General features: G+C 38.0%; 1 protein-coding gene across 1 annotated transcript; it reads right to left on the bottom strand.

Annotated features, from left to right (window-relative positions):
* Positions 1-13064: 13064 nt before the first annotated feature.
* Positions 13065-27421, bottom strand: LOC143724276 (COMM domain-containing protein 2-like). The gene is made up of 5 exons (XM_077217253.1): positions 27208-27421; positions 24855-24932; positions 22379-22461; positions 22126-22299; positions 13065-17993 (listed from the first exon to the last, which is right to left on the bottom strand). The coding sequence occupies exons 1-5, from the start codon at positions 27272-27274 to the stop codon at positions 17796-17798; spliced, it is 600 nt and encodes a 199-aa protein (XP_077073368.1). The 5' UTR covers positions 27275-27421; the 3' UTR covers positions 13065-17795.
* Between the last annotated feature and the right edge of the window lie 440 nt (positions 27422-27861).

The following is a 27861-nucleotide window of genomic DNA, read 5'->3' on the forward strand; positions in this document are numbered from 1 at the left end:
CTTACTTTATAACTCGCAATTCTGACTTTATATCATGCAATTCTGATTTTATATTTCGCAATTCTGACTTTATATCTTCCAATTCTGACTTTATATCTTGCAATTCTTACTTTATAACTCGCAATTCTGACTTTATATCACGCAATTCTGATTTTATATCTTCCAATTCTGACTTTATATCATGCAATTCTGACTTTATATCATGCAATTCTGACTTTATATCACGCAATTCTGACTTTATATCTTCCAATTCTGACTTTATATCATGCAATTCTGATTTTATATCTCGCAATTCTGACTTTATATCATGCAATTCTTACTTCATAACTCGCAATTCTGACTTTATATCATCCAATTCTGATTTTATATCTCGCAATTCTGACTTTATATCATGCAATTCTGACTTTATCTTGCAATTCTGACTTTATATCTTCCAATTCTGACTTTATATCTTCCAATTCTGATTTTATATCTCTCAATTCTGACTTTATATCTTCCAATTCTGATTTTATATCTTCCAATTCTGACTTTATATCTCGCAATTCTGACTTTATATCTTCCAATTCTGACTTTTATATCTTCCAATTCTGACTTTATATCTTCCAATTCTGACTTTATATCATGCAATTCTGACTTTATATCTTCCAATTCTAACTTTATATCTTCCAATTCTGACTTTATATCTTCCAATTCTGACTTTATATCTCTCAATTCTGACTTTATATCTTCCAATTCTGACTTTATATCTTCCAATTCTGACTTTATATCTCGCAATTCTGACTTTATATCTTCCAATTCTGACTTTTATATCTTCCAATTCTGACTTTATATCTTCCAATTCTGACTTTATATCTTCCAATTCTGACTTTATATCTTCCAATTCTGACTTTATATCATGCAATTCTGATTTTATATCTCGCAATTCTGACTTTATATCATGCAATTCTGATTTTATATCTTCCAATTCTGACTTTATATCATCCAATTCTGACTTTATAACACAATTCTGACTTTATGACTCGCAATTCTGACTTTATAACACACAATTCTGACTTTATAACACGCAATTCTGATTTTATAACTCGCAATTCTTACTTTATAACTCGCGATTCTGACTTTATATCTCGCAATTCTGATTTTATAACACGCAATTCTGATTTTATAACATGCAATTCTGACTTTATATCTTGCAATTCTGACTTTATATCTTGCAATTCTTACTTTATAACTCGCAATTCTGACTTTATATCATGCAATTCTGATTTTATATTTCGCAATTCTGACTTTATATCTTCCAATTTTGACTTTATATCATGCAATTCTGACTTTATATCTTGCAATTCTTACTTTATAACTCGCAATTCTGACTTTATATCTTCCAATTCTAACTTTATATCTTCCAATTCTGACTTTATATCATCCAATTCTGACTTCATAACTCGCAATTCTGACTTCACAACACACAATTCTGACTTTATAACACGCAATTCTGATTTTATAACTCGCAATTCTTACTTTATAACTCGCAATTCTGACTTTATATCTCGCAATTCTGATTTTATAACACGCAATTCTGATTTTATAACATGCAATTCTGACTTTATATCTTGCAATTCTGACTTTATATCTTGCAATTCTTACTTAATAACTCGCAATTCTGACTTTATATCATGCAATTCTGATTTTATATTTCGCAATTCTGACTTTATATCTTGCAATTCTGACATTATATCTTGCAATTCTTACTTTATAACTCGCAATTCTGACTTTATATCATCCAATTTTGATTTTATATCTCGCAATTCTTACTTTATATCATGCAATTCTGACTTTATCTTGCAATTCTGACTTTATATCTTCCAATTCTGACTTTATATCTTCCAATTCTGATTTTATATCTTCCAATTCTGGCTTTATATCATGCAATTCTGACTTTATCTTGCAATTCTGACTTTATATCTTCCAATTCTGACTTTATATCTTCCAATTCTGACTTTATATCATCCAATTCTGACTTTATAACACAATTCTGACTTTATAACTCGCAATTCTGACTTTATAACACACAATTCTGACTTTATAACACGCAATTCTGATTTTATAACTCGCAATTCTTACTTTATATCTCGCAATTCTGACTTTATATCTCGCAATTCTGATTTTATAACATGCAATTCTGATTTTATAACATGCAATTCTGACTTTATATTTTGCAATTCTGACTTTATATCTTGCAATTCTTACTTTATAACTCGCAATTCTGACTTTATATCATGCAATTCTGATTTTATAATTCGCAATTCTGACTTTATATCTTCCAATTTTGACTTTATATCATGCAATTCTGACTTTATATCTTGCAATTCTTACTTTATAACTCGCAATTCTGACTTTATATCTTCCAATTCTGACTTTATATCTTCCAATTCTGACTTTATATCATCCAATTCTGACTTTATAACACAATTCTGACTTTATAACTCGCAATTCTGACTTTATATCATGCAATTCTGACTTTATATCTTGCAATTCTTACTTTATAACTCGCAATTCTGACTTTATATCTTCCAATTCTGACTTTATATCTTCCAATTCTGACTTTATATCATCCAATTCTGACTTTATAACACAATTCTGACTTTATAACTCGCAATTCTGACTTTATAACACACAATTCTGACTTTATAACACGCAATTCTGATTTTATAACTCGCAATTCTTACTTTATAACTCGCAATTCTGATTTTATAACACGCAATTCTGATTTTATAACATGCAATTCTGACTTTATATCTTGCAATTCTGACTTTATATCTTGCAATTCTTACTTTATAACTCGCAATTCTGACTTTATATCATGCAATTCTGATTTTATATTTCGCAATTCTGACTTTATATCTTGCAATTCTGACATTATATCTTGCAATTCTTACTTTATAACTCGCAATTCTGACTTTATATCATGCAATTCTGATTTTATATTTCGCAATTCTGACTTTATATCTTCCAATTCTGACTTTATATCTTGCAATTCTTACTTTATAACTCGCAATTCTTACTTTATAACTCGCAATTCTGACTTTATATCACGCAATTCTGATTTTATATTTCGCAATTCTGACTTTATATCTTCCAATTCTGACTTTATATCTTGCAATTCTTACTTTATAACTCGCAATTCTGACTTTATATCATGCAATTCTGATTTTATATTTCGCAATTCTGACTTTATATCTTCCAATTCTGACTTTATATCTTGCAATTCTTACTTTATAACTCGCAATTCTGACTTTATATCATGCAATTCTGACTTTATATCATGCAATTCTGACTTTATATCACGCAATTCTGACTTTATATCTTCCAATTCTGACTTTATATCATGCAATTCTGACTTTATATCACGCAATTCTGACTTTATATCATGCAATTCTGACTTTATATCACGCAATTCTGACTTTATATCATGCAATTCTGACTTTATATCACGGAATTCTGACTTTGTATCATGCAATTCTGACTTTATATCACGCAATTCTGACTTTAAATCATGCAATTCTGACTTTATATCTTCCAATTCTGACTTTACATCATGCAATTCTGACTTTATATCTTCCAATTCTGACTTTATATCATGCAATTCTGACTTTATATCTTCCAATTCTGACTTTATATCATGCAATTCTGACTTTATATCACGCAATTCTGACTTTATATCTCGCAATTCTGATTTTATATCTCGGAATTCTGACTTTATATCTTCCAATTCTGACTTTATACCATGCAATTCTGACTTTATAACTCGCAATTCTGACTTTATATCATGCAATTCTGATTTTATATCTCGCAATTCTGACTTTATATCATGCAATTCTGACTTTATATCTCGCAATTCTGACTTTATATCATGCAATTCTGACTTTATATCATCCAATTCTGACTTTATATCACGCAATTCTGATTTTATAACACGCAATTTTGACTTTATATCATCCAATTCTGACTTTATATCACGCAATTTTGATTTTATAACACGCAATTTTGACTTTATATCTTCCAATTCTGACTTTATATCTTGCAATTCTTACTTTATAACTCGCAATTCTGACTTTATATCTTCCAATTCTGACTTTATATCATGCAATTCTGACTTTATATCTTGCAATTCTGACTTTATATCACGCAATTCTGACTTTATATCTTGCAATTCTGACTTTATATCACGCAATTCTGACTTTATATCTTCCAATTCTGACTTTATATCTTCCAATTTTGACTTCATATCTTGCAATTCTTACTTTATAACTCGCAATTCTGACTTTATATCTTCCAATTCTGACTTTATATCATGCAATTCTGACTTTATATCTTGCAATTCTGACTTTATATCACGCAATTCTGACTTTATATCTTCCAATTCTGACTTTATAACTCGCAATTCTGACTTTATATCTTCCAATTCTAACTTTATATCTTCCAATTCTGACTTTATATCATCCAATTCTGACTTCATAACACACAATTCTGACTTTATAACACACAATTCTGACTTTATAACACAATTCTGACTTTATAACTCGCAATTCTGACTTCATAACACACAATTCTGACTTTATAACACGCAATTCTGATTTTATAACTTGCAATTCTTACTTTATAACTCGCAATTCTTACTTTATAACTCGCAATTCTGACTTTATATCTTCCAATTCTGACTTTATATCTTGCAATTCTTACTTTATAACTCGCAATTCTTACTTTATAACTCGCAATTCTGACTTTATATCTTCCAATTCTGACTTTATATCTTGCAATTCTTGCTTTATAACTCGCAATTCTTACTTTATAACTCGCAATTCTGACTTTATATCTCGCAATTCTGATTTTATAACACGCAATTCTGATTTTATAACACGCAATTCTGACTTTATATCTTGCAATTCTGACTTTATATCTTGCAATTCTGACTTTATATCATGCAATTCTGATTTTATGTTTCGCAATTCTGACTTTATATCTTCCAATTTTGACTTTATATCTTCCAATTCTGACTTTATATCATGCAATTCTGACTTTATATCATGCAATTCTGACTTTATATCTTGCAATTCTGACTTTATATCATGCAATTCTGACTTTATATCTTGCAATTCTGACTTTATATCACGCAATTCTGATTTTGTATCACGGAATTCTGACTTTATATCTTCCAATTCTGACTTTATATCATGCAATTCTGACTTTATATCATGCAATTCTGACTTTATATCATGCAATTCTGACTTTATATCTTGCAATTCTTACTTTATAACTCGCAATTCTGACTTTATATCTCGCAATTCTGATTTTATATCTCGCAATTCTGACTTTATATCTTCCAATTCTGACTTTATATCATGCAATTCTGACTTTATATCATGCAATTCTGACTTTATATCTTGCAATTCTGACTTTATAACTCGCAATTCTGACTTTATGACTCGCAATTCTGACTTTATAACACACAATTCTGACTTTATAACACGCAATTCTGATTTTATAACTCGCAATTCTTACTTTATAACTCGCGATTCTGACTTTATATCTCGCAATTCTGATTTTATAACACGCAATTCTGATTTTATAACATGCAATTCTGACTTTATATCTTGCAATTCTGACTTTATATCTTGCAATTCTTACTTTATAACTCGCAATTCTGACTTTATATCATGCAATTCTGATTTTATATTTCGCAATTCTGACTTTATATCTTCCAATTTTGACTTTATATCATGCAATTCTGACTTTATATCTTGCAATTCTTACTTTATAACTCGCAATTCTGACTTTATATCTTCCAATTCTAACTTTATATCTTCCAATTCTGACTTTATATCATCCAATTCTGACTTCATAACTCGCAATTCTGACTTCATAACACACAATTCTGACTTTATAACACGCAATTCTGATTTTATAACTCGCAATTCTTACTTTATAACTCGCAATTCTGACTTTATATCTCGCAATTCTGATTTTATAACACGCAATTCTGATTTTATAACATGCAATTCTGACTTTATATCTTGCAATTCTGACTTTATATCTTGCAATTCTTACTTTATAACTCGCAATTCTGACTTTATATCATGCAATTCTGATTTTATATTTCGCAATTCTGACTTTATATCTTGCAATTCTGACATTATATCTTGCAATTCTTACTTTATAACTCGCAATTCTGACTTTATATCATCCAATTTTGATTTTATATCTCGCAATTCTGACTTTATATCATGCAATTCTGACTTTATCTTGCAATTCTGACTTTATATCTTCCAATTCTGACTTTATATCTTCCAATTCTGGCTTTATATCATGCAATTCTGACTTTATCTTGCAATTCTGACTTTATATCTTCCAATTCTGACTTTATATCTTCCAATTCTGACTTTATATCATCCAATTCTGACTTTATAACACAATTCTGACTCTATAACTCGCAATTCTGACTTTATAACACACAATTCTGACTTTATAACACGCAATTCTGATTTTATAACTCGCAATTCTTACTTTATATCTCGCAATTCTGACTTTATATCTCGCAATTCTGATTTTATAACATGCAATTCTGATTTTATAACATGCAATTCTGACTTTATATTTTGCAATTCTGACTTTATATCTTGCAATTCTTACTTTATAACTCGCAATTCTGACTTTATATCATGCAATTCTGATTTTATAATTCGCAATTCTGACTTTATATCTTCCAATTTTGACTTTATATCATGCAATTCTGACTTTATATCTTGCAATTCTTACTTTATAACTCGCAATTCTGACTTTATATCTTCCAATTCTGACTTTATATCTTCCAATTCTGACTTTATATCATCCAATTCTGACTTTATAACACAATTCTGACTTTATAACTCGCAATTCTGACTTTATATCATGCAATTCTGACTTTATATCTTGCAATTCTTACTTTATAACTCGCAATTCTGACTTTATATCTTCCAATTCTGACTTTATATCTTCCAATTCTGACTTTATATCATCCAATTCTGACTTTATAACACAATTCTGACTTTATAACTCGCAATTCTGACTTTATAACACACAATTCTGACTTTATAACACGCAATTCTGATTTTATAACTCGCAATTCTTACTTTATAACTCGCAATTCTGATTTTATAACTCGCAATTCTTACTTTATATCTCGCAATTCTGATTTTATAACACGCAATTCTGATTTTATAACATGCAATTCTGACTTTATATCTTGCAATTCTGACTTTATATCTTGCAATTCTTACTTTATAACTCGCAATTCTGACTTTATATCATGCAATTCTGATTTTATATTTCGCAATTCTGACTTTATATCTTGCAATTCTGACATTATATCTTGCAATTCTTACTTTATAACTCGCAATTCTGACTTTATATCATGCAATTCTGATTTTATATTTCGCAATTCTGACTTTATATCTTCCAATTCTGACTTTATATCTTGCAATTCTTACTTTATAACTCGCAATTCTTACTTTATAACTCGCAATTCTGACTTTATATCACGCAATTCTGATTTTATATTTCGCAATTCTGACTTTATATCTTCCAATTCTGACTTTATATCTTGCAATTCTTACTTTATAACTCGCAATTCTGACTTTATATCATGAAATTCTGATTTTATATTTCGCAATTCTGACTTTATATCTTCCAATTCTGACTTTATATCTTGCAATTCTTACTTTATAACTCGCAATTCTGACTTTATATCATGCAATTCTGACTTTATATCATGCAATTCTGACTTTATATCACGCAATTCTGACTTTATATCTTCCAATTCTGACTTTATATCATGCAATTCTGACTTTATATCACACAATTCTGACTTTATATCATGCAATTCTGACTTTATATCACGCAATTCTGACTTTATATCATGCAATTCTGACTTTATATCACGCAATTCTGACTTTGTATCATGCAATTCTGACTTTATATCACGCAATTCTGACTTTAAATCATGCAATTCTGACTTTATATCTTCCAATTCTGACTTTATATCATGCAATTCTGACTTTATATCTTCCAATTCTGACTTTATATCATGCAATTCTGACTTTATATCTTCCAATTCTGACTTTATATCATGCAATTCTGACTTTATATCACGCAATTCTGACTGTATATCTCGCAATTCTGATTTTATATCTCGGAATTCTGACTTTATATCTTCCAATTCTGACTTTATACCATGCAATTCTGACTTTATAACTCGCAATTCTGACTTTATATCATGCAATTCTGATTTTATATCTCGCAATTCTGACTTTATATCATGCAATTCTGACTTTATATCTCGCAATTCTGACTTTATATCATGCAATTCTGACTTTATATCATCCAATTCTGACTTTATATCACGCAATTCTGATTTTATAACACGCAATTTTGACTTTATATCATCCAATTCTGACTTTATATCACGCAATTTTGATTTTATAACACGCAATTTTGACTTTATATCTTCCAATTCTGACTTTATATCTTGCAATTCTTACTTTATAACTCGCAATTCTGACTTTATATCTTCCAATTCTGACTTTATATCAAGCAATTCTGACTTTATATCTTGCAATTCTGACTTTATATCACGCAATTCTGACTTTATATCTTGCAATTCTGACTTTATATCACGCAATTCTGACTTTATATCTTCCAATTCTGACTTTATATCTTCCAATTTTGACTTCATATCTTGCAATTCTTACTTTATAACTCGCAATTCTGACTTTATATCTTCCAATTCTGACTTTATATCATGCAATTCTGACTTTATATCTTGCAATTCTGACTTTATATCACGCAATTCTGACTTTATATCTTCCAATTCTGACTTTATATCATGCAATTCTGACTTTATATCACGCAATTCTGACTTTATATCATGCAATTCTGACTTTATATCACGCAATTCTGACTTTATATCATGCAATTCTGACTTTATATCACGCAATTCTGACTTTGTATCATGCAATTCTGACTTTATTTCACGCAATTCTGACTTTATATCTTCTAATTCTGACTTTATATCATGCAATTCTGACTTTATATCTTCCAATTCTGACTTTATATCATGCAATTCTGACTTTATATCTTCCAATTCTGACTTTATATCATGCAATTCTGACTTTATATCACGCAATTCTGACTTTATATCTCGCAATTCTGACTTTATATCTTCCAATTCTGACTTTATACCATGCAATTCTGATTTTATATCTTCCAATTCTGACTTTATACCATGCAATTCTGACTTTATATCTCGCAATTCTGACTTTATATCTTCCAATTCTGACTTTATACCATGCAATTCTGACTTTATATCTTCCAATTCTGACTTTATACCATGCAATTCTGACTTTATATCTCGCAATTCTGACTTTATATCTTCCAATTCTGACTTTATACCATGCAATTCTGACTTTATATCTTCCAATTCTGACTTTATATCATGCAATTCTGACTTTATATCTTCCAATTCTGACTTTATATCATGCAATTCTGACTTTATATCACGCAATTCTGACTTTATATCTCGCAATTCTGACTTTATATCTTCCAATTCTGACTTTATACCATGCAATTCTGATTTTATAACACGCAATTCTGACTTTATATCATGCAATTCTGACTTTATATCATCCAATTCTGACTTTATATCACGCAATTCTGATTTTATAACACGCAATTTTGACTTTATATCATCCAATTCTGACTTTATATCACGCAATTTTGATTTTATAACACGCAATTTTGACTTTATATCTTCCAATTCTGACTTTATATCTTGCAATTCTTACTTTATAACTCGCAATTCTGACTTTATATCTTCCAATTCTGACTTTATATCATGCAATTCTGACTTTATATCTTGCAATTCTGACTTTATATCACGCAATTCTGACTTTATATCTTGCAATTCTGACTTTATATCACGCAATTCTGACTTTATATCTTCCAATTCTGACTTTATATCTTCCAATTTTGACTTCATATCTTGCAATTCTTACTTTATAACTCGCAATTCTGACTTTATATCATGCAATTCTGACTTTATATCATGTAATTCTGACTTTATATCTTGCAATTCTTACTTTATAACTCGCAATTCTGACTTTATATCATGTAATATATACTATTTGCTATTCTTACTTTAAATCTCGCAATTCGGACTTTATATCTTCCAATTCTGACTTTATATCTTCCAATTCTGACTTTATATCATCCAATTCTGACTTTATAACACAATTCTGACTTTATATCTTCCAAATCTGACTTTATATCTTCCAATTCTGACTTTATAACACAATTCTGACTTTTTAACTCGCAATTCTGACTTTATAACTCGCAATTCTGACTTTATAACTCGCAATTCTGACTTTTTATCTTCCAATTCTGACTTTATATCATGCAATTCTGACTTTATCACACGCAATTCTGACTTTATAACATTCAATTCTGACTTTGTCACGCTATTCTGACTTTATATCACACAATTCTGACTTTATAACACAATTGTGACTATGTATATCACCCAATTCTGAAATAATAACTCTTAATTGTAACTTTATATCACGCACTTCTGAATTACCTTTTTTATTTTTTGACAGAAACATGATTCCATAGAAATCGTACACTCTCTAGAGAAAGAACATATTTTGAATAAGTACTTACTGTAAGTGCACTAATAAAGTATGTTCTATATTGTATGAGTGTGTGTAGTATAAATGGAATCTGGACGTATATCAGTCATATTGTCATGATATTATGTGACCTTCTGGTGTCAGTTCACTCTTCACTGTCATTCATAAATCCTCTCCAGTGGCCTCATGGGATAGTAAAGTGTCCATCATATGAATCTCACCTGCAGAAGTAGATCATCCGGGTACTTTTTGTTTACTCTAAATTCGGACACTTTTTTGTCACATACTGTTTTTTGCCTACCGTATAGTAGGGAAGTATGCTTTTTGGGACGCAGCCGATGTCAGTGAAGCATGTTCAGTCACTGTTTTGACCGAGGCTGAATTTGAAGTGTGAGCACGAGCTGTAAGTGCAGCTGCAGTTCACTTAACAGCCACCGGTGTCGCTCATAACAAGGGTCTCGCAACTCTACATAGAGCCTCTTTAAACGTTTATGCATTTGCATGTACAATTTTCCATTAATTTGGATTACACAGTTTTAACATAAACTGATAAACTAAATGTAATGCATATTTGCCAGTCATATATAAATGAAACAAGTAAGATTTCTCTAATAGTACTAATAAACTCAATGCGTTTTAAATACACATTAACCATTTTATACATGTATCTATAAATCTATGAATACAATTTATGTACTTACAAAGTACATAATTATATTGGATATTTGAATAAATTATGCATTTTATAAAAACAAATTAAAACCTTTATTTAAACATGTTGTACATGATGATAAAATGTTATGTGCTAAGTCACTCAATCAATATTTTTTTTATTTAAAAGCCAGACGTCATTGTTAATGTTGTTATTTTAATGTTTAAATAGAAAGTGCAAAGTGCTGCTAATTTTATTAGTTTGCTTGGTGAAATGAATTCAGTGTGTGTATCTGTACTTTTTGAACATTTCCAGCACATTTGAACAATACTGTGATTGATCACCTATAATCGTGATATGAAATGTTCATACCGCCTCATCTCTAGTTGATGAATTATGACAAGCTTATAGTGTTTATATCATTCCTGCAAACTCGTCGCATTTGTAAAAAGCGCAGCTGCATTGTAGACTGGGTTTACTGCTTTATTTATGCTGTGCTTAAAATCTATAAAATGTGTAATTAAAATAATACATTTTAATAATTAATAAAAACTGAAATCTATTTGTTAAAATATTTTATTCGTTTTAGAAGTTAAACTTCACATAAATTCAACATTTAATAATAATGTGCATTCTCTTATTGTGCATTAATTATTCATGCACGTTTATGCCAATTTTGTCTTTCTTTATCATTTTTTAATACATTTTGAAACGTAATCACTTGGTCCAACTCTTATTTTTAGACCCCTTCCACCAGATACTTTTCCACACCATAGAAATGTTAAAAAAGAATAAACAGAGCAATTCCAAGAGGGTCCTCGCACCAAGGACAAAACTGCTACTTATTGTTATTATAATGTTTTTGTAATTATATAATAACACATATTGGACTAGCTAATACTAACTATTATTGTTAATAAAAATATTTCAGACCAGGCACAGAGCACTGAGACCCTACAGCCGCACTGCATTCTGGGATGTGCACTTGCATGCGCTGCTCTCGTGTCTGTGTAATACTGTTAAAGTTACACCACAACCTCTTGGTAAAGCCAACTAGAGCACAAGGGAGTGGATGACTTAGCTGACTTTAGATTAAACGTTAGCAATTAGCAAATTAATCATTATCCTGACACAAGGAAACAGTTTGCTGAAATCCAACAACAGCTGTATGACTCATGCTCATCATAACTGACTGAAGGAAGAAAGAGTTTGCTTCAGGCAGTTTTTACTCAAAGTAAACCTGATACCAATTTTTTTGCATTAAAGTCACCCTGAAATCAAAATTTAAAAGCCTTATATTTTTTTATGGAATATTGCAGTGTTTATTATAAATTTTTTATCATTATTGTTTTAAATTCATGTTCCTTATATTCTTGAATCAGAATATCTTCCTCTTGCAGCATCTCTTCTCTTCTCTGTTGACGAGGGCGGGGCTATGACCTGTCAATCATATGAGATCAGCCAATTGCAAACCACAACCATCCAATCAACTCCCACACGGACTAAACCAAGCCCCGCCCACATTTGTTCTTGTTCCTGAAGCGCTTCACTCAGATATACGGCACAATAAGGAGGAAAAGACCAGCGCAACTTCAGTTTAATGCTGACTTAATAGGATGAATAGGATGTGTGTGTTTATGTTTTTATTACAGGAACTGATGAAAAACAAATAAAAACACGTGAATACAGTTCAAATGTTAACGTATTGAGGAAAAAGGCAGTTTAATGGTCATCTTGTTCTTATTACCAGGTCCATTCGGACTCTCGAGCACAAGAATGAGGACATCTGGCATTTCCATATAAAGTGTGGCACTCTCAGCTGCACTTCACACAGAACTCTGCAGATGTAGTAAGTGCAGGAAATGCTAAAACACTGCAGATTCAGCCTGATCATTACTCCACACTGTGGACACTTAAGAAAGAGTGCAATAACTGATCAATATGACATTCAGTAAAATTGGTCCTAAATGTGCATTAGTGCTGGGAACGTAAACCCCTTGCCCAAAAATACACACGATACACCCTTCAGCTCCATGTGCACATACTTATTGTAAAGCAAAGGTATCTGTTAATACTTATGGCACAAATTAATCTATCAAATCTGCATCGATTTTTCTCTAAGAAATAACAAGAGCATCACTGGTTTAAAGGGATAGTTCACCCAAAACTGAATATTCTGTCACTATGAATTCTGTCCATATGAATTGAGCGGTTTAGTCCACATGTTCTGAAGAGACTCGATCACTTTATTTGAAGAACAGATTAAATTTAGTCTTTCATTCACATTTAAACATGGATCAGCAGATGTACATGGAGCACATCAGTTATGGTAAACAGAAGCTCAAGCATGAGAACCAATGAGGTTCATTCACGCATCATCATGTCACGCAATTACAGTCGAGTTTCTGTTTATGCGCGCTGATCAATGTTTATGTGTGAATAATTCAATGCGTTCTCTTCAGATCTGGATTATATGGATTCAATCCATATGCATTTCTTTTACGATCTCATTTGTGAAGTTGTTTTAGCATCAAAGTTTTGGGTGAATAGACATAAATAGCTCAGATTTCATTAAAATATCTTCAATTGTGTTCTGAAGATGAACAGAGTCTTACGGGTTCGGAACGACACGAGGGTGAGTAAATGATGACAGATTTTAAGTTCCGGATGAACTAACCCTTCACTAAAATTAAAACTATATTGAAGATTTCTGCACACAACTCTAATCAGGAGTAAATGCCCTTCCTTCCAGCATCAGACACACTCTGAGCGTGGGGTGTGTGTTGAGGAGGTGTCTCTGAGCGTGCGGTGTGTGTTGAGGAGGTGTCTCTGAGCGTGGGGTGTGTGTTGAGGAGGTGTCTCTGAGCGTGCGGTGTGTGTTGAGGAGGTGTCTCTGAGCGTGCGGTGTGTGTTGAGGAGGTGTCTCTGAGCGTGGGGTGGGGTGTGTGTTGAGGAGGTGTCTCTGAGCGTGCGGTGTGTGTTGAGGAGGTGTCTCTGAGCGTGGGGTGTGTGTTGAGGAGGTGTCTCTGAGCGTGGGGTGTGTGTTGAGGAGGTGTCTCTGAGCGTGGGGTGTGTGTTGAGGAGGTGTCTCTGAGCGTGCGGTGTGTGTTGAGGAGGTGTCTCTGAGCGTGGGGTGTGTGTTGAGGAGGTGTCTCTGAGCGTGCGGTGTGTGTTGAGGAGGTGTCTCTGAGCGTGCGGCGTGTGTTGAGGAGGTGTCTCTGAGCGTGCGGTGTGTGTTGAGGAGGTGTCTCTGAGCGTGGGGTGTGTGTTGAGGAGGTGTCTCTGAGCGTGGGGTGTGTGTTGAGGAGGTGTCTCTGAGCGTGGGGTGTGTGTTGAGGAGGTGTCTCTGAGCGTGGGGTGTGTGTTGAGGAGGTGTCTCTGAGCGTGCGGTGTGTGTTGAGGAGGTGTCTCTGAGCGTGGGGTGTGTGTTGAGGAGGTGTCTCTGAGCGTGGGGTGTGTGTTGAGGAGGTGTCTCTGAGCGTGGGGTGGGGTGTGTGTTGAGGAGGTGTCTCTGAGCGTGTGGTGTGTGTTGAGGAGGTGTCTCTGAGCGTGGGGTGGGGTGTGTGTTGAGGAGGTGTCTCTGAGCGTGCGGCGTGTGTTGAGGAGGTGTCTCTGAGCGTGCGGCGTGTGTTGAGGAGGTGTCTCTGAGCGTGCGGTGTGTGTTGAGGAGGTGTCTCTGAGCGTGCAGTGTGTGTTGAGGAGGTGTCTCTGAGCCTGGGGTGTGTGTTGAGGAGGTGTCTCTGAGCCTGGGGTGTGTGTTGAGGAGGTGTCTCTGAGCGTGCGGTGTGTGTTGAGGAGGTGTCTCTGAGCGTGCAGTGTGTGTTGAGGAGGTGTCTCTGAGCGTGGGGTGTGTGTTGAGGAGGTGTCTCTGAGCGTGCGGTGTGTGTTGAGGAGGTGTCTCTGAGCGTGGGGTGTGTGTTGAGGAGGTGTCTCTGAGCGTGAGGTGTGTGTTGAGGAGGTGTCTCTGAGCGTGCGGTGTGTGTTGAGGAGGTGTCTCTGAGCGTGAGGTGTGTGTTGAGGAGGTGTCTCTGAGCGTGCGGCGTGTGTTGAGGAGGTGTCTCTGAGCGTGGGGTGTGTGTTGAGGAGGTGTCTCTGAGCGTGGGGTGTGTGTTGAGGAGGTGTCTCTGAGCGTGGGGTGTGTGTTGAGGAGGTGTCTCTGAGCGTGCGGCGTGTGTTGAGGAGGTTTCTCTGAGCGTGCGGCGTGTGTTGAGGAGGTGTCTCTGAGCGTGGGGTGTGTGTTGAGGAGGTGTCTCTGAGCGTGGGGTGTGTGTTGAGGAGGTGTCTCTGAGCGTGCGGCGTGTGTTGAGGAGGTGTCTCTGAGCGTGCGGCGTGTGTTGAGGAGGTGTCTCTGAGCGTGGGGTGTGTGTTGAGGAGGTGTCTCTGAGCGTGAGGTGTGTGTTGAGGAGGTGTCTCTGAGCGTGCGGTGTGTGTTGAGGAGGTGTCTCTGAGCGTGCAGTGTGTGTTGAGGAGGTGTCTCTGAGCGTGGGGTGTGTGTTGAGGAGGTGTCTCTGAGCGTGAGGTGTGTGTTGAGGAGGTGTCTCTGAGCGTGCGGCGTGTGTTGAGGAGGTGTCTCTGAGCGTGCGGTGTGTGTTGAGGAGGTGTCTCTGAGCGTGGGGTGTGTGTTGAGGAGGTGTCTCTGAGCGTGGGGTGGGGTGTGTGTTGATGAGGTGTCTCTGAGCGTGTGGTGTGTGTTGAGGAGGTGTCTCTGAGCGTGCGGTGTGTGTTGAGGAGGTGTCTCTGAGCGTGGGGTGTGTGTTGAGGAGGTGTCTCTGAGCGTGTGGTGTGTGTTGAGGAGGTGTCTCTGAGCGTGGGGTGTGTGTTGAGGAGGTGTCTCTGAGCGTGGGGTGTGTGTTGAGGAGGTGTCTCTGAGCGTGGGGTGTGTGTTGAGGAGGTGTCTCTGAGCGTGCGGCGTGTGTTGAGGAGGTGTCTCTGAGCGTGCGGTGTGTGTTGAGGAGGTGTCTCTGAGCGTGCAGTGTGTGTTGAGGAGGTGTCTCTGAGCGTGGGGTGGGGTGTGTGTTGAGGAGGTGTCTCTGAGCGTGGGGTGTGTGTTGAGGAGGTGTCTCTGAGCGTGTGGTGTGTGTTGAGGAGGTGTCTCTGAGCGTGCGGTGTGTGTTGAGGAGGTGTCTCTGAGCGTGGGGTGTGTGTTGAGGAGGTGTCTCTGAGCGTGTGGTGTGTGTTGAGGAGGTGTCTCTGAGCGTGGGGTTCGGTTGAGGAGGTGTCTCTGAGCGTGGGGTGTGTGTTGAGGAGGTGTCTCTGAGCGTGCGGTGTGTGTTGAGGAGGTGTCTCTGAGCGTGGGGTGTGTGTTGAGGAGGTGTCTCTGAGCGTGCGGCGTGTGTTGAGGAGGTGTCTCTGAGCGTGGGGTGTGTGTTGAGGAGGTGTCTCTGAGCGTGGGGTGTGTGTTGAGGAGGTGTCTCTGAGCGTGCGGTGTGTGTTGAGGAGGTGTCTCTGAGCGTGGGGTGTGTGTTGAGGAGGTGTCTCTGAGCGTGCGGTGTGTGTTGAGGAGGTGTCTCTGAGCGTGCGGTGTGTGTTGAGGAGGTGTCTCTGAGCGTGGGGTGTGTGTTGAGGAGGTGTCTCTGAGCGTGCGGTGTGTGTTGAGGAGGTGTCTCTGAGCGTGCGGTGTGTGTTGAGGAGGTGTCTCTGAGCGTGCGGTGTGTGTTGAGGAGGTGTCTCTGAGCGTGGGGTGTGTGTTGAGGAGGTGTCTCTGAGCGTGGGGTGTGTGTTGAGTAGGTGTCTCTGAGCGTGGGGTGTGTGTTGAGGAGGTGTCTCTGAGCGTGTGGAGTGTGTTGTTCTCTACTTGATGTTGCGCAGCACGCGTCTGCATCTCTGAACGTGTGGTGTGTGTTGTCCTCTACTTGATGTTGCGCAGCACGCGTCTGCATCTCTGAACGTGTGGTGTGTGTTGTCCTCTACTTGATGTTGCGCAGCACGCGTCTGCATCTCTGAGCGTGTGGTGTGTGTTGTCCTCTACTTGATGTTGTGCAGCACGCGTCTGCATCTCTGAACGTGTGGTGTGTGTTGTCCTCTACTTGATGTTGCGCAGCACGCGTCTGCATCTCTGAACGTGTGGTGTGTGTTGTCCTCTACTTGATGTTGCGCAGCACGCGTCTGCATCTCTGAGCGTGTGGTGTGTGTTGTTCTCTACTTGATGTTGCGCAGCACGCGTCTGCATCTCTGAACGTGTGGTGTGTGTTGTCCTCTACTTGATGTTGCGCAGCACGCGTCTGCATCTCTGAACGTGGGGTGTGTGTTGTCCTCTACTTGATGTTGCGCAGCACGCGTCTGCATCTCTGAACGTGTGGTGTGTGTTGTCCTCTACTTGATGTTGCGCAGCACGCGTCTGCATCTCTGAACGTGTGGTGTGTGTTGTCCTCTACTTGATGTTGCGCAGCACGCGTCTGCATCTCTGAACGTGTGGTGTGTGTTGTCCTCTACTTGATGTTGCGCAGCACGCGTCTGCAGTGGCCGCTCTTGAGCTCGGCCAGCGCTCGCTCCAGCTCCTGGATGAGCTTCTGCAGGGTGGAGGGGTCTGTCTGCAGCACACGGGCCCTGAGACCCGGCCCGTCCTCCAGGACCAGCTTCAGGGTCACGCTGGGCTTCAGCTGATGGCGGAGAGCCCGGCTGGACAACTGCAACGATACACACACACACACCGTTAGGATACAGCTAGAGGTCATGTGACACTTTTATGCCTGGCAAACTTTAACATGTAGGGTCTTTTGGCATTTAAAAAGAATGCAATTTGGTCTTAATTTAATAATTTAATTAACATAATTAATTTGTTAATTATTAATTAATTATGCAATTTGTTAATAATTTGCATAATTCCTACAAATTATGCATTTGTAGGAGTTTCCCTTTCAGACGCAACATTTATAGGAGGAGAGTATTTAAATGAATCACTCAACGTGATTTACTAAGGTTTGCGCACGTCAATTTACTGCTATGTGCGCCATTATTTATGCTAATAAAAACACGTCTTAAACCAGATGTAATTTGCGCTGCTCTTGGTAGATTGTGTTGGTCATTATGGAAATGACTCGGCTGTGTCTGTGTCCTTTAATGTGTGTGTCGTCAGCGGATCACGAGCAGAGCTTCACACTCTAATGCTAATCTGCCCTGTTTAGTCAACCATGGTTTACTGTGTCGTTTGGTTGTAATTCTGCTTGTAATATCTGTAAACTTGTCAGCTAGATAAAATGACCTAGATGGTTTTTAGTTTGGTCAAAACTACAATTTTTTTTGAATAATTTTCCAGCAAAACTGTATATGAGAGTATTGCTGTCTTGGTGTTTACTGTATAATCATAACAACTATCATTTTCAGCTACTGTTGCAGTTTTTCAAATAAATAAAAAATGTGTAACAATCTATAATAACAATGATTTTTTAAAATAATTTTGAAGTAAAGAAATAATGCATGTAAAAATCAAAATTTTCCCTATAAAGTTTGAAATTTAAAGTGATAAATTTGAGTAGAAAATTATAGATTTAAAGGGCCCCTATTATGGATTTTGAAAATGACCTTTCATGTAGTGTGTAATATAGCTATAAATCAATGAAAACATCCTGCAAAGTTTTACATCTGAAAGTGCACCGCAGAGTTGACTTTGAGTCATTGAAATTAATCGTTTTTCAAACGTCAAGACGAAACATTAGCATATAGCGCGCGCAGACACCAGGGAAACTCGAACACGGCAGCTGATTCCTGTGGACACTGGATATCATCATGTCCAGAAGACGCTGTGCTCTACAATGTGAAGCTAAAGACAGTTTTTTTCACTGCGCATGTGAAGAATCAGTGGTTAAAGTTAATCTTTACCAGGATATCACAGCAATATAAAATTTGTGCTGTGTTCCCTTTATTTTACTGACGACTGCTTCTCAAATCTCGGAGTTCAATGCAGGATTCGCAAACCGCTTGCTCTTGAAAGATGGTGTTCAAAATACTTAGTTTTGAGTTTTATGTTGTGTAGGTCTCCTGCTAACTGGCTAACTCATGTTATCACTGTCTTACTGAAATACTTCTGCTGATCAGCTGTGGGCCACTATTACCTAAAACTGAAAGATAAAGCATGAAGTAAGATTTGTTTTACCAACGTTTATGTTACATCAGTCATTCACGCTAGAGCTTGGCTAATGTATTGCATACATGCACTGTTATTGATACAGTTTCCACGTGTTCACTGCAATATATTAGAAAAATACTCTGTACATAAATAAGTACAAGTAAAATAATCGGTTTGTTGATGGACATGCACTTGTTAATGCTGATGGTGAGGAATTACAGTTGCAACATCCCATAATGTTCCTCAAACTGAGTAGCGCATCACTGAGAAACACTGAGTCCTGCTTGAGTCGTTCTTGTGATGGAGGTTCGGGATGAAGAACTAGTTCTTCCAGCGTTTCATCATCGGACTCGCGCTCGGATTGATATGGTAAAATCGACGTCATTGTTCGTTACTGTGTTTAGTTTACGGTGTAGGAAGACTCACGACAAGCAGAGCTGACGTTGTTTTGGCAATGGCCGTTTTTGTTTCCAATGACAACAGACTGAGCTGTCTGGCCAATCACAACAGACTGAGCTGTCGACCAATCACAACAGACTGAGCTGTCTGCCCAATCACAACAGACTGAGCTGTCTGCCCAATCACAACAGACTGAGCTGTCTGCCCAATCACAACAGACTGAGCTGTCTGCCCAATCACAACAGACTGAGCTGTCGACCAATCACAACAGACTGAGCTGTCTGCCCAATCACAACAGACTGAGCTGTCTGGCCAATCACAACAGACTGAGCTGTCTGCCCAATCACAACAGACTGAGCTGTCTGCCCAATCACAACAGACTGAGCTGTCGACCAATCACAACAGACTGAGCTGTCGACCAATCACAACAGACTGAGCTGTCGACCAATCACAACAGACTGAGCTGTCTGGCCAATCACAACAGACTGAGCTGTCTGCCCAATCACAACAGACTGAGGTGTCTGCCCAATCACAACAGACTGAGGTGTCTGCCCAATCACAACAGACTGAGCTGTCTGCCCAATCACAACAGACTGAGCTGTCTGCCCAATCACAACAGACTGAGCTGTCTGCCCAATCACAACAGACTGAGCTGTCTGCCCAATCACAACAGACTGAGCTGTCTGCCCAATCACAACAGACTGAGCTGTCTGCCCAATCACAACAGACTGAGCTGTCTGCCCAATCACAACAGACTGAGCTGTCTGCCCAATCACAACAGACTGAGCTGTCTGCCCAATCACAACAGACTGAGCTGTCGACCAATCACAACAGACTGAGCTGTCGACCAATCACAACAGACTGAGCTGTCGACCAATCAAAACAGACTGAGCTGTCGACCAATCAAAACAGACTGAGCTGTCGATCAATCACAACAGACTGAGCTGTCTGGCCAATCACAACAGACTGAGCTGTCGACCAATCACAACAGACTGAGCTGTCGACCAATCACAACAGACTGAGCTGTCGACCAATCACAACAGACTGAGCTGTCGACCAATCACAACAGACTGAGCTGTCGACCAATCAAAACAGACTGAGCTGTCGACCAATCAAAACAGACTGAGCTGTCGATCAATCACAACTGACTGAGTTGTCGATCAATCGCAACAGACTGAACTGTCGATCAATCACAACAGACTGAGCTGTCGACCAATCACAACAGACTGAGCTGTCAACCAATCACAACAGACTGAGCTGTCGACCAATCACAACAGACTGAGCTGTCGATCAATCACAACTGACTGAGTTGTCGATCAATCGCAACAGACTGAACTGTCGATCAATCACAACAGACTGAGCTGTCAACCATTCACAACAGACTGAGCTGTCAACCAATCACAACAGACTGAGCTGTCGACCAATCACAACAGACTGAGCTGTCGACCAATCACAACAGACTGAGCTGTCTGCCCAATCACAACAGACTGAGCTGTCTGCCCAATCACAACAGACTGAGCTGTCGACCAATCACAACAGACTGAGCTGTCGACCAATCACAACAGACTGAGCTGTCTGCCCAATCACAACAGACTGAGCTGTCGACCAATCACAACAGACTGAGCTGTCCACCAATCACAACAGACTGAGCTGTCAACCAATCACAACAGACTGAGCTGTCTGGCCAATCAGAGCAGAGTATCTCGCAGAAAGGAGGGGTTTAGAGAGATTGGTTCAGAGAGATTGGTTCATCTGACGAGTCGTTTGAGAATCATTGAAAACGTAGTGATGTTCAAATGTATATTATGAGAAAATTAAACCGTTTTCTGAGCTTTGATTCATATAAACCTGTTGTAGGAGACTCCACAACAACATTAGGAAACTTTAAAATAGCATAATAGGGGCGCTTTAACATTAACAAAAATGTTACATTTGTATTTTTTTTGTATTCGTGTTTTGTCATTAGAGGACAAAAAAAACCTATATTTATCAATAATTTGCTTTTATTTTAATATCTTCAGTATACATTTTAAATTTAGTTAAAGGTTTAGTCATTTTGCTTTGTGCATTTGTATATTTTAATTAGTTTAAATGTTTCTTTTTAGCTAGATTTTCTTTATTTTCAGTTTTAGAAATTTTGGTACTAGTAGTTTTTCATCTAATATTTATATTTTAGTTTTTCATCTAACATTTATATTTCACTCTATTTGGTCTTTATTTCGAATAACCAGACTGATTTCTGTTAGTTCTAGTTCCCAGCTGATGTTTGTCCTCAGCCTGGCTGTGTCCTGCACCTGAACGTCGAGCCTCCACTCCAGGTTGTGGTAATGTGGGAGGCTGGGGGCGAGTTTGCCCAGGATCTGCCGGATCTCCTTCCTGTTCTCCAAATACAGCTGGAGAAGAAGCTGATTGAGCTCCTCTGAGAATCCCAACACCAGCACTGAGTCCTGGAAATCCTCCTCTGAAACCTGCAGATTACACATGGACACGTGCTTAAGCGAGGGCTCAGTGTCCCGCAGTGTCTGAGGTGGATCAGTGCACACACACCATGAGTTTGGCGCTCTCTGTGAGGAGGTACATCAGTCCCTCCACCCCGTGCTGGACGCTCTCGGCTGGCACATTCAGCTTCCCTGCCACAGCATCAACACATCAGCTCATACTTACATCAGCTCATACACACATCAGCTCATACACACATCAGCTCATACACACATCAGCTCACACACACATCAGCTCATACACACATCAGCTCACACACACATCAGCTCATACACACATCAGCTCATACACACATCAGCTCATACACACATCAGCTCACACACACATCAGCTCATACACACATCAGCTTATCAGCTCATACACACATCAGCTCATACACACATCAGCTCATACACACATCAGCTCATACACACATCAACACATACAAACATCAGCTCATACACACATCAGCTCATACACACATCAGCTCATACACACATCAGCTCATACACACATCAGCTCACACACACATCAGCTCATACACACATCAGCTCATACACACATCAGCTCATACACACATCAGCTCATACACACATCAACACATACACACATCAGCTCATACACACATCAGCTCATACACACATCAGCTCATACACACATCAGCTCATACACACATCAACACATACAAACATCAGCTCATACACACATCAGCTCATACACACATCAGCTCATACACACATCAGCTCACACACACATCAGCTCACACACACATCAGCTCATACACACATCAGCTCATACACACATCAGCTCATACACACATCAACACATACACACATCAGCTCATACACACATCAGCTCATACACACATCAGCTCATACACACATCAGCTCATACACACATCAGCTCATACACACATCAGCTCATACACACATCAGCTCATCAGCTCATACACACATCAGCTCATCAGCTCATACACACATCAGCTCATACACACATCAGCTCATACACACATCAGCTCATACACACATCAGCTCATACACACATCAACACATACACACATCAACACATACACACATCAGCTCATACACACATCAGCTCATACACACATCAGCTCATACACACATCAGCTCATACACACATCAGCTCATACACACATCAACACATCAGCTCATACACACATCAGCTCATACACACATCAGCTCATACACACATCAGCTCACACACACATCAGCTCATACACACATCAGCTCATACACACATCAGCTCATACACACATCAACACATACACACATCAACACATACACACATCAGCTCATACACACATCAGCTCATACACACATCAACACATACACACATCAACACATACACACATCAGCTCATACACACATCAGCTCATACACACATCAGCTCATACACACATCAGCTCATACACACATCAGCTCATACACACATCAGCTCATACACACATCAACACATCAGCTCATACACACATCAGCTCATACACACATCAGCTCATACACACATCAGCTCATACACACATCAGCTCATACACACATCAGCTCACACACACATCAGCTCACACACACATCAGCTCACACACACATCAGCTCACACACACATCAGCTCATACACACATCAGCTCATACACACATCAGCTCATACACACATCAGCTCATACACACATCAGCTCATACACACATCAGCTCATACACACATCAACACATACACACATCAACACATACACACATCAACACATACACACATCAGCTCATACACACATCAGCTCATACACACATCAGCTCATACACACATCAACACATACACACATCAACACATACACACATCAACACATACACACATCAGCTCATACACACATCAGCTCATACACACATCAGCTCATACACACATCAGCTCATACACACATCAGCTCATACACACATCAGCTCATACACACATCAACACATCAGCTCATACACACATCAGCTCATACACACATCAGCTCATACACACATCAGCTCATACACACATCAGCTCATACACACATCAGCTCACACACACATCAGCTCACACACACATCAGCTCACACACACATCAGCTCACACACACATCAGCTCATACACACATCAGCTCATACACACATCAGCTCATACACACATCAGCTCATACACACATCAGCTCATACACACATCAGCTCATACACACATCAACACATACACACATCAACACATACACACATCAACACATACACACATCAGCTCATACACACATCAGCTCATACACACATCAGCTCATACACACATCAACACATACACACATCAACACATACACACATCAACACATACACACATCAGCTCATACACACATCAGCTCATACACACATCAGCTCATACACACATCAGCTCATACACACATCAGCTCATACACACATCAGCTCATACACACATCAGCTCATGCACACATCAGCTCACACACACATCAGCTCACACACACATCAACACATCAGACCATCAACAACAGCACAGTAACACCACACAACTTCACTCACGTGCCGCTCCCTCGAAGATTTTAGGGTTTGAGCCCTTTTTCAGAAACTCCACAGCAATTCGGCCGAACTCTCCAACAACTGGCACACAGAAAACCACACTGAAGATCATATAGCCTATGATGCTTTATTATTATTTTGATTATGATGTGATTATGAAGTTTGTTAACATTATGAACAACATTAAGATAGACAGACTCTATGTAATCATTCACTATTCTCTATTATCACTATTCTAAAAATTTTTTTTTATAATATATACAGGTCCTTCTCAAAAAATTAGCATATTGTGATAAAGTTCATTATTTTCCATAATGTAATGATAAAAATTAAACTTTCATATATTTTAGATTCATTGCACACCAACTGAAATATTTCAGGTGTTTTATTGTTTTAATACTGATGATTTTGGCATACAGCTCATGAAAACCCAAAATTCCTATCTAAAAAAATTAGCATATTTCATCCGACCAATAAAAGAAGTGTTTTTAATACAAAAAAAAAAAGTCAACCTTCAAATAATTATGTTCAGTTATGCACACAATAGTCAATACTTGGTCGGGAATCCTTTGGCAGAAATGACTGCTTCAATGCGGCGTGGCATGGAGGCAATCAGCCTGTGGCACTGCTGAGGTGTTATGGAGGCCCAGGATGCTTCGATAGCGGCCTTAAGCTCATCCAGAGTGTTGGGTCTTGCGTCTCTCAACTTTCTCTTCACAATATCCCACAGATTCTCTATGGGGTTCAGGTCAGGAGAGTTGGCAGGCCAATTGAGCACAGTAATACCATGGTCAGTAAACCATTTACCAGTGGTTTTGGCACTGTGAGCAGGTGCCAGGTCGTGCTGAAAAATGAAATCTTCATCTCCATAAAGCTTTTCAGCAGATGGAAGCATGAAGTGCTCCAAAATCTCCTGATAGCTAGCTGCATTGACCCTTCCCTTGATAAAACACAGTGGACCAACACCAGCAGCTGACATGGCACCTCAGACCATCACTGACTGTAGGTACTTGACACTGGACTACAGGCATTTTGGCATTTCCTTCTCCCCAGTCTTCCTCCAGACTCTGGCACCTTGATTTCCGAATGACATGCAAAACTGAGCAACAGTCCAGTGCTGCTTCTCTGTAGTCCAGGTCAGGCGCTTCTGCCGCTGTTTCTGGTTCAAAAGTGGCTTGACCTGGGGAATGCGGCACCTGTAGCCCATTTCCTGCACACGCCTGTGCACGGTGGCTCTGGATGTTTCTACTCCAGACTCAGTCCACTGCTTCCGCAGGTCCCCCAAGGTCTGGAATCGGTCCTTCTCCACAATCTTCCTCAGGGTCCGGTCACTTCTTCTCGTTGTGCAGCGTTTTTTGCCACACTTTTTCCTTCCCACAGACTTCCCACTGAGGTACCTTGATACAGCACTCTGGGAACAGCCTATTTGTTCAGAAATTTCTTTCTGTGTCTTACCCTCTTGCTTGAGGGTGTCAATGAAGGCCTTCTGGACAGCAGTCAGGTCGGCAGTCTTACCCATGATTGCGGTTTTGAGTAATGAAACAGGCTGGGAGTTTTTAAAAGCCTCAGGAATCTTTTGCAGGTGTTTAGAGTTAATTAGTTGATTCAGATGATTAGGTTAATAGCTTGTTTAGAGACCATTTTCATGATATGCTAATTTTTTGAGACAGGAATTTTGGGTTTTCATGAGCTGTATGCCAAAGTCATCAGTATTAAAACAATAAAAGACCTGAAATATTTCAGTTGGTGTGCAATGAATCTAAAATATATGAAAGTTTAATTTTTATCATTACATTATGGAAAATAATTAACTTTATCACAATATGCTAATTTTTTGAGAAGGACCTGTATATATATATATATATATATGACAATTCAGACTTTGTCCTCAAAACTATTAGACAAAAAATATCTGATTTGCCAGATTTAACTCCCAATTCTGAGGATAAAAGTCTGAATTGTGAGATATAAGCAATTATAATCATTTTAATAAATCATATTCACAATTACATTTTTATTTTATTTCGTTCCGGAAACAAGCTTCCATAGTTTATAGTGCAAACGTCCATTTTTTTTTTTTTAGAAATTGAGAGAACGTTTTATCATTTTGAAAGATGTGAAACTAATAAATGTTATGTTAAAATGAAATATTTATGATTCCTTCTGTATAAACGCAAAATATCACATAACACTGACTATAATTATGTGGAAATACTAAAACAAAAATAGAAGCTAGTTGTGTTCTCAAACTTTTTAACCCCACTGTTAGGCTACTCATACATATTTATTACAGATAAACAGATACTAAACAAACAGTAAATATTATTTGGTTTCCTGCAGTTTTTGAATCACTTACCCGCAAAATCCACTTCTGATAAGAAACCTAAATGCTCCTTGTGTTCCTCAGATAAAACTAACAGCATTTTCGGACGCTTTTAATATATCATCACACAAAATAAAGCTAATATTTGTGAATGAAATGATGTTTAGTGAAGCTTCTCCTGTATTACGGTCACATGATCAGCTGTGCGCACCTCAATACAGTCCGAGTGAAACAAGCGAGCAGAGCAACTGTTCAGTTCCACTCACTCACGCAACCAGTCAACAGGGATTCAGATGTTGAATCATGCTTTATCAATGCACATCTAAAATAAGTAATATATAATAAAATGTGTGAAAATACACCAAAATTACACAATAACAACATATTTTAATTGCATTTCTATTCGTATTGTTTATTTGACCACGCTTCATGATGGATGTCACATGACAGTTTCTGTGGTCAAAAAAAAGATGTCTTAAAAATATAATAAAAATAGAACTGACAAATGATGAATAAATGAGAGAAAATACAATTAAAATATGGATATAATATGAGTGTAATGAGGCAATGGCCCTGTCAGATTGTGTATAGCCTGTAGTAAGAGCTAAAGGTGTTATTGTTAAGCACGATTCCTCACCGGAGTCCCTACAATTCCTTCAGACATGACAATTAGGTTATTAATTTATA

Source organism: Siphateles boraxobius, unplaced genomic scaffold (genome assembly GCF_051911475.1).
Source record: "Siphateles boraxobius isolate OS27281-9 unplaced genomic scaffold, OSU_SipBor_1 71, whole genome shotgun sequence".
Lineage (NCBI taxonomy): Eukaryota > Metazoa > Chordata > Actinopteri > Cypriniformes > Leuciscidae > Siphateles > Siphateles boraxobius.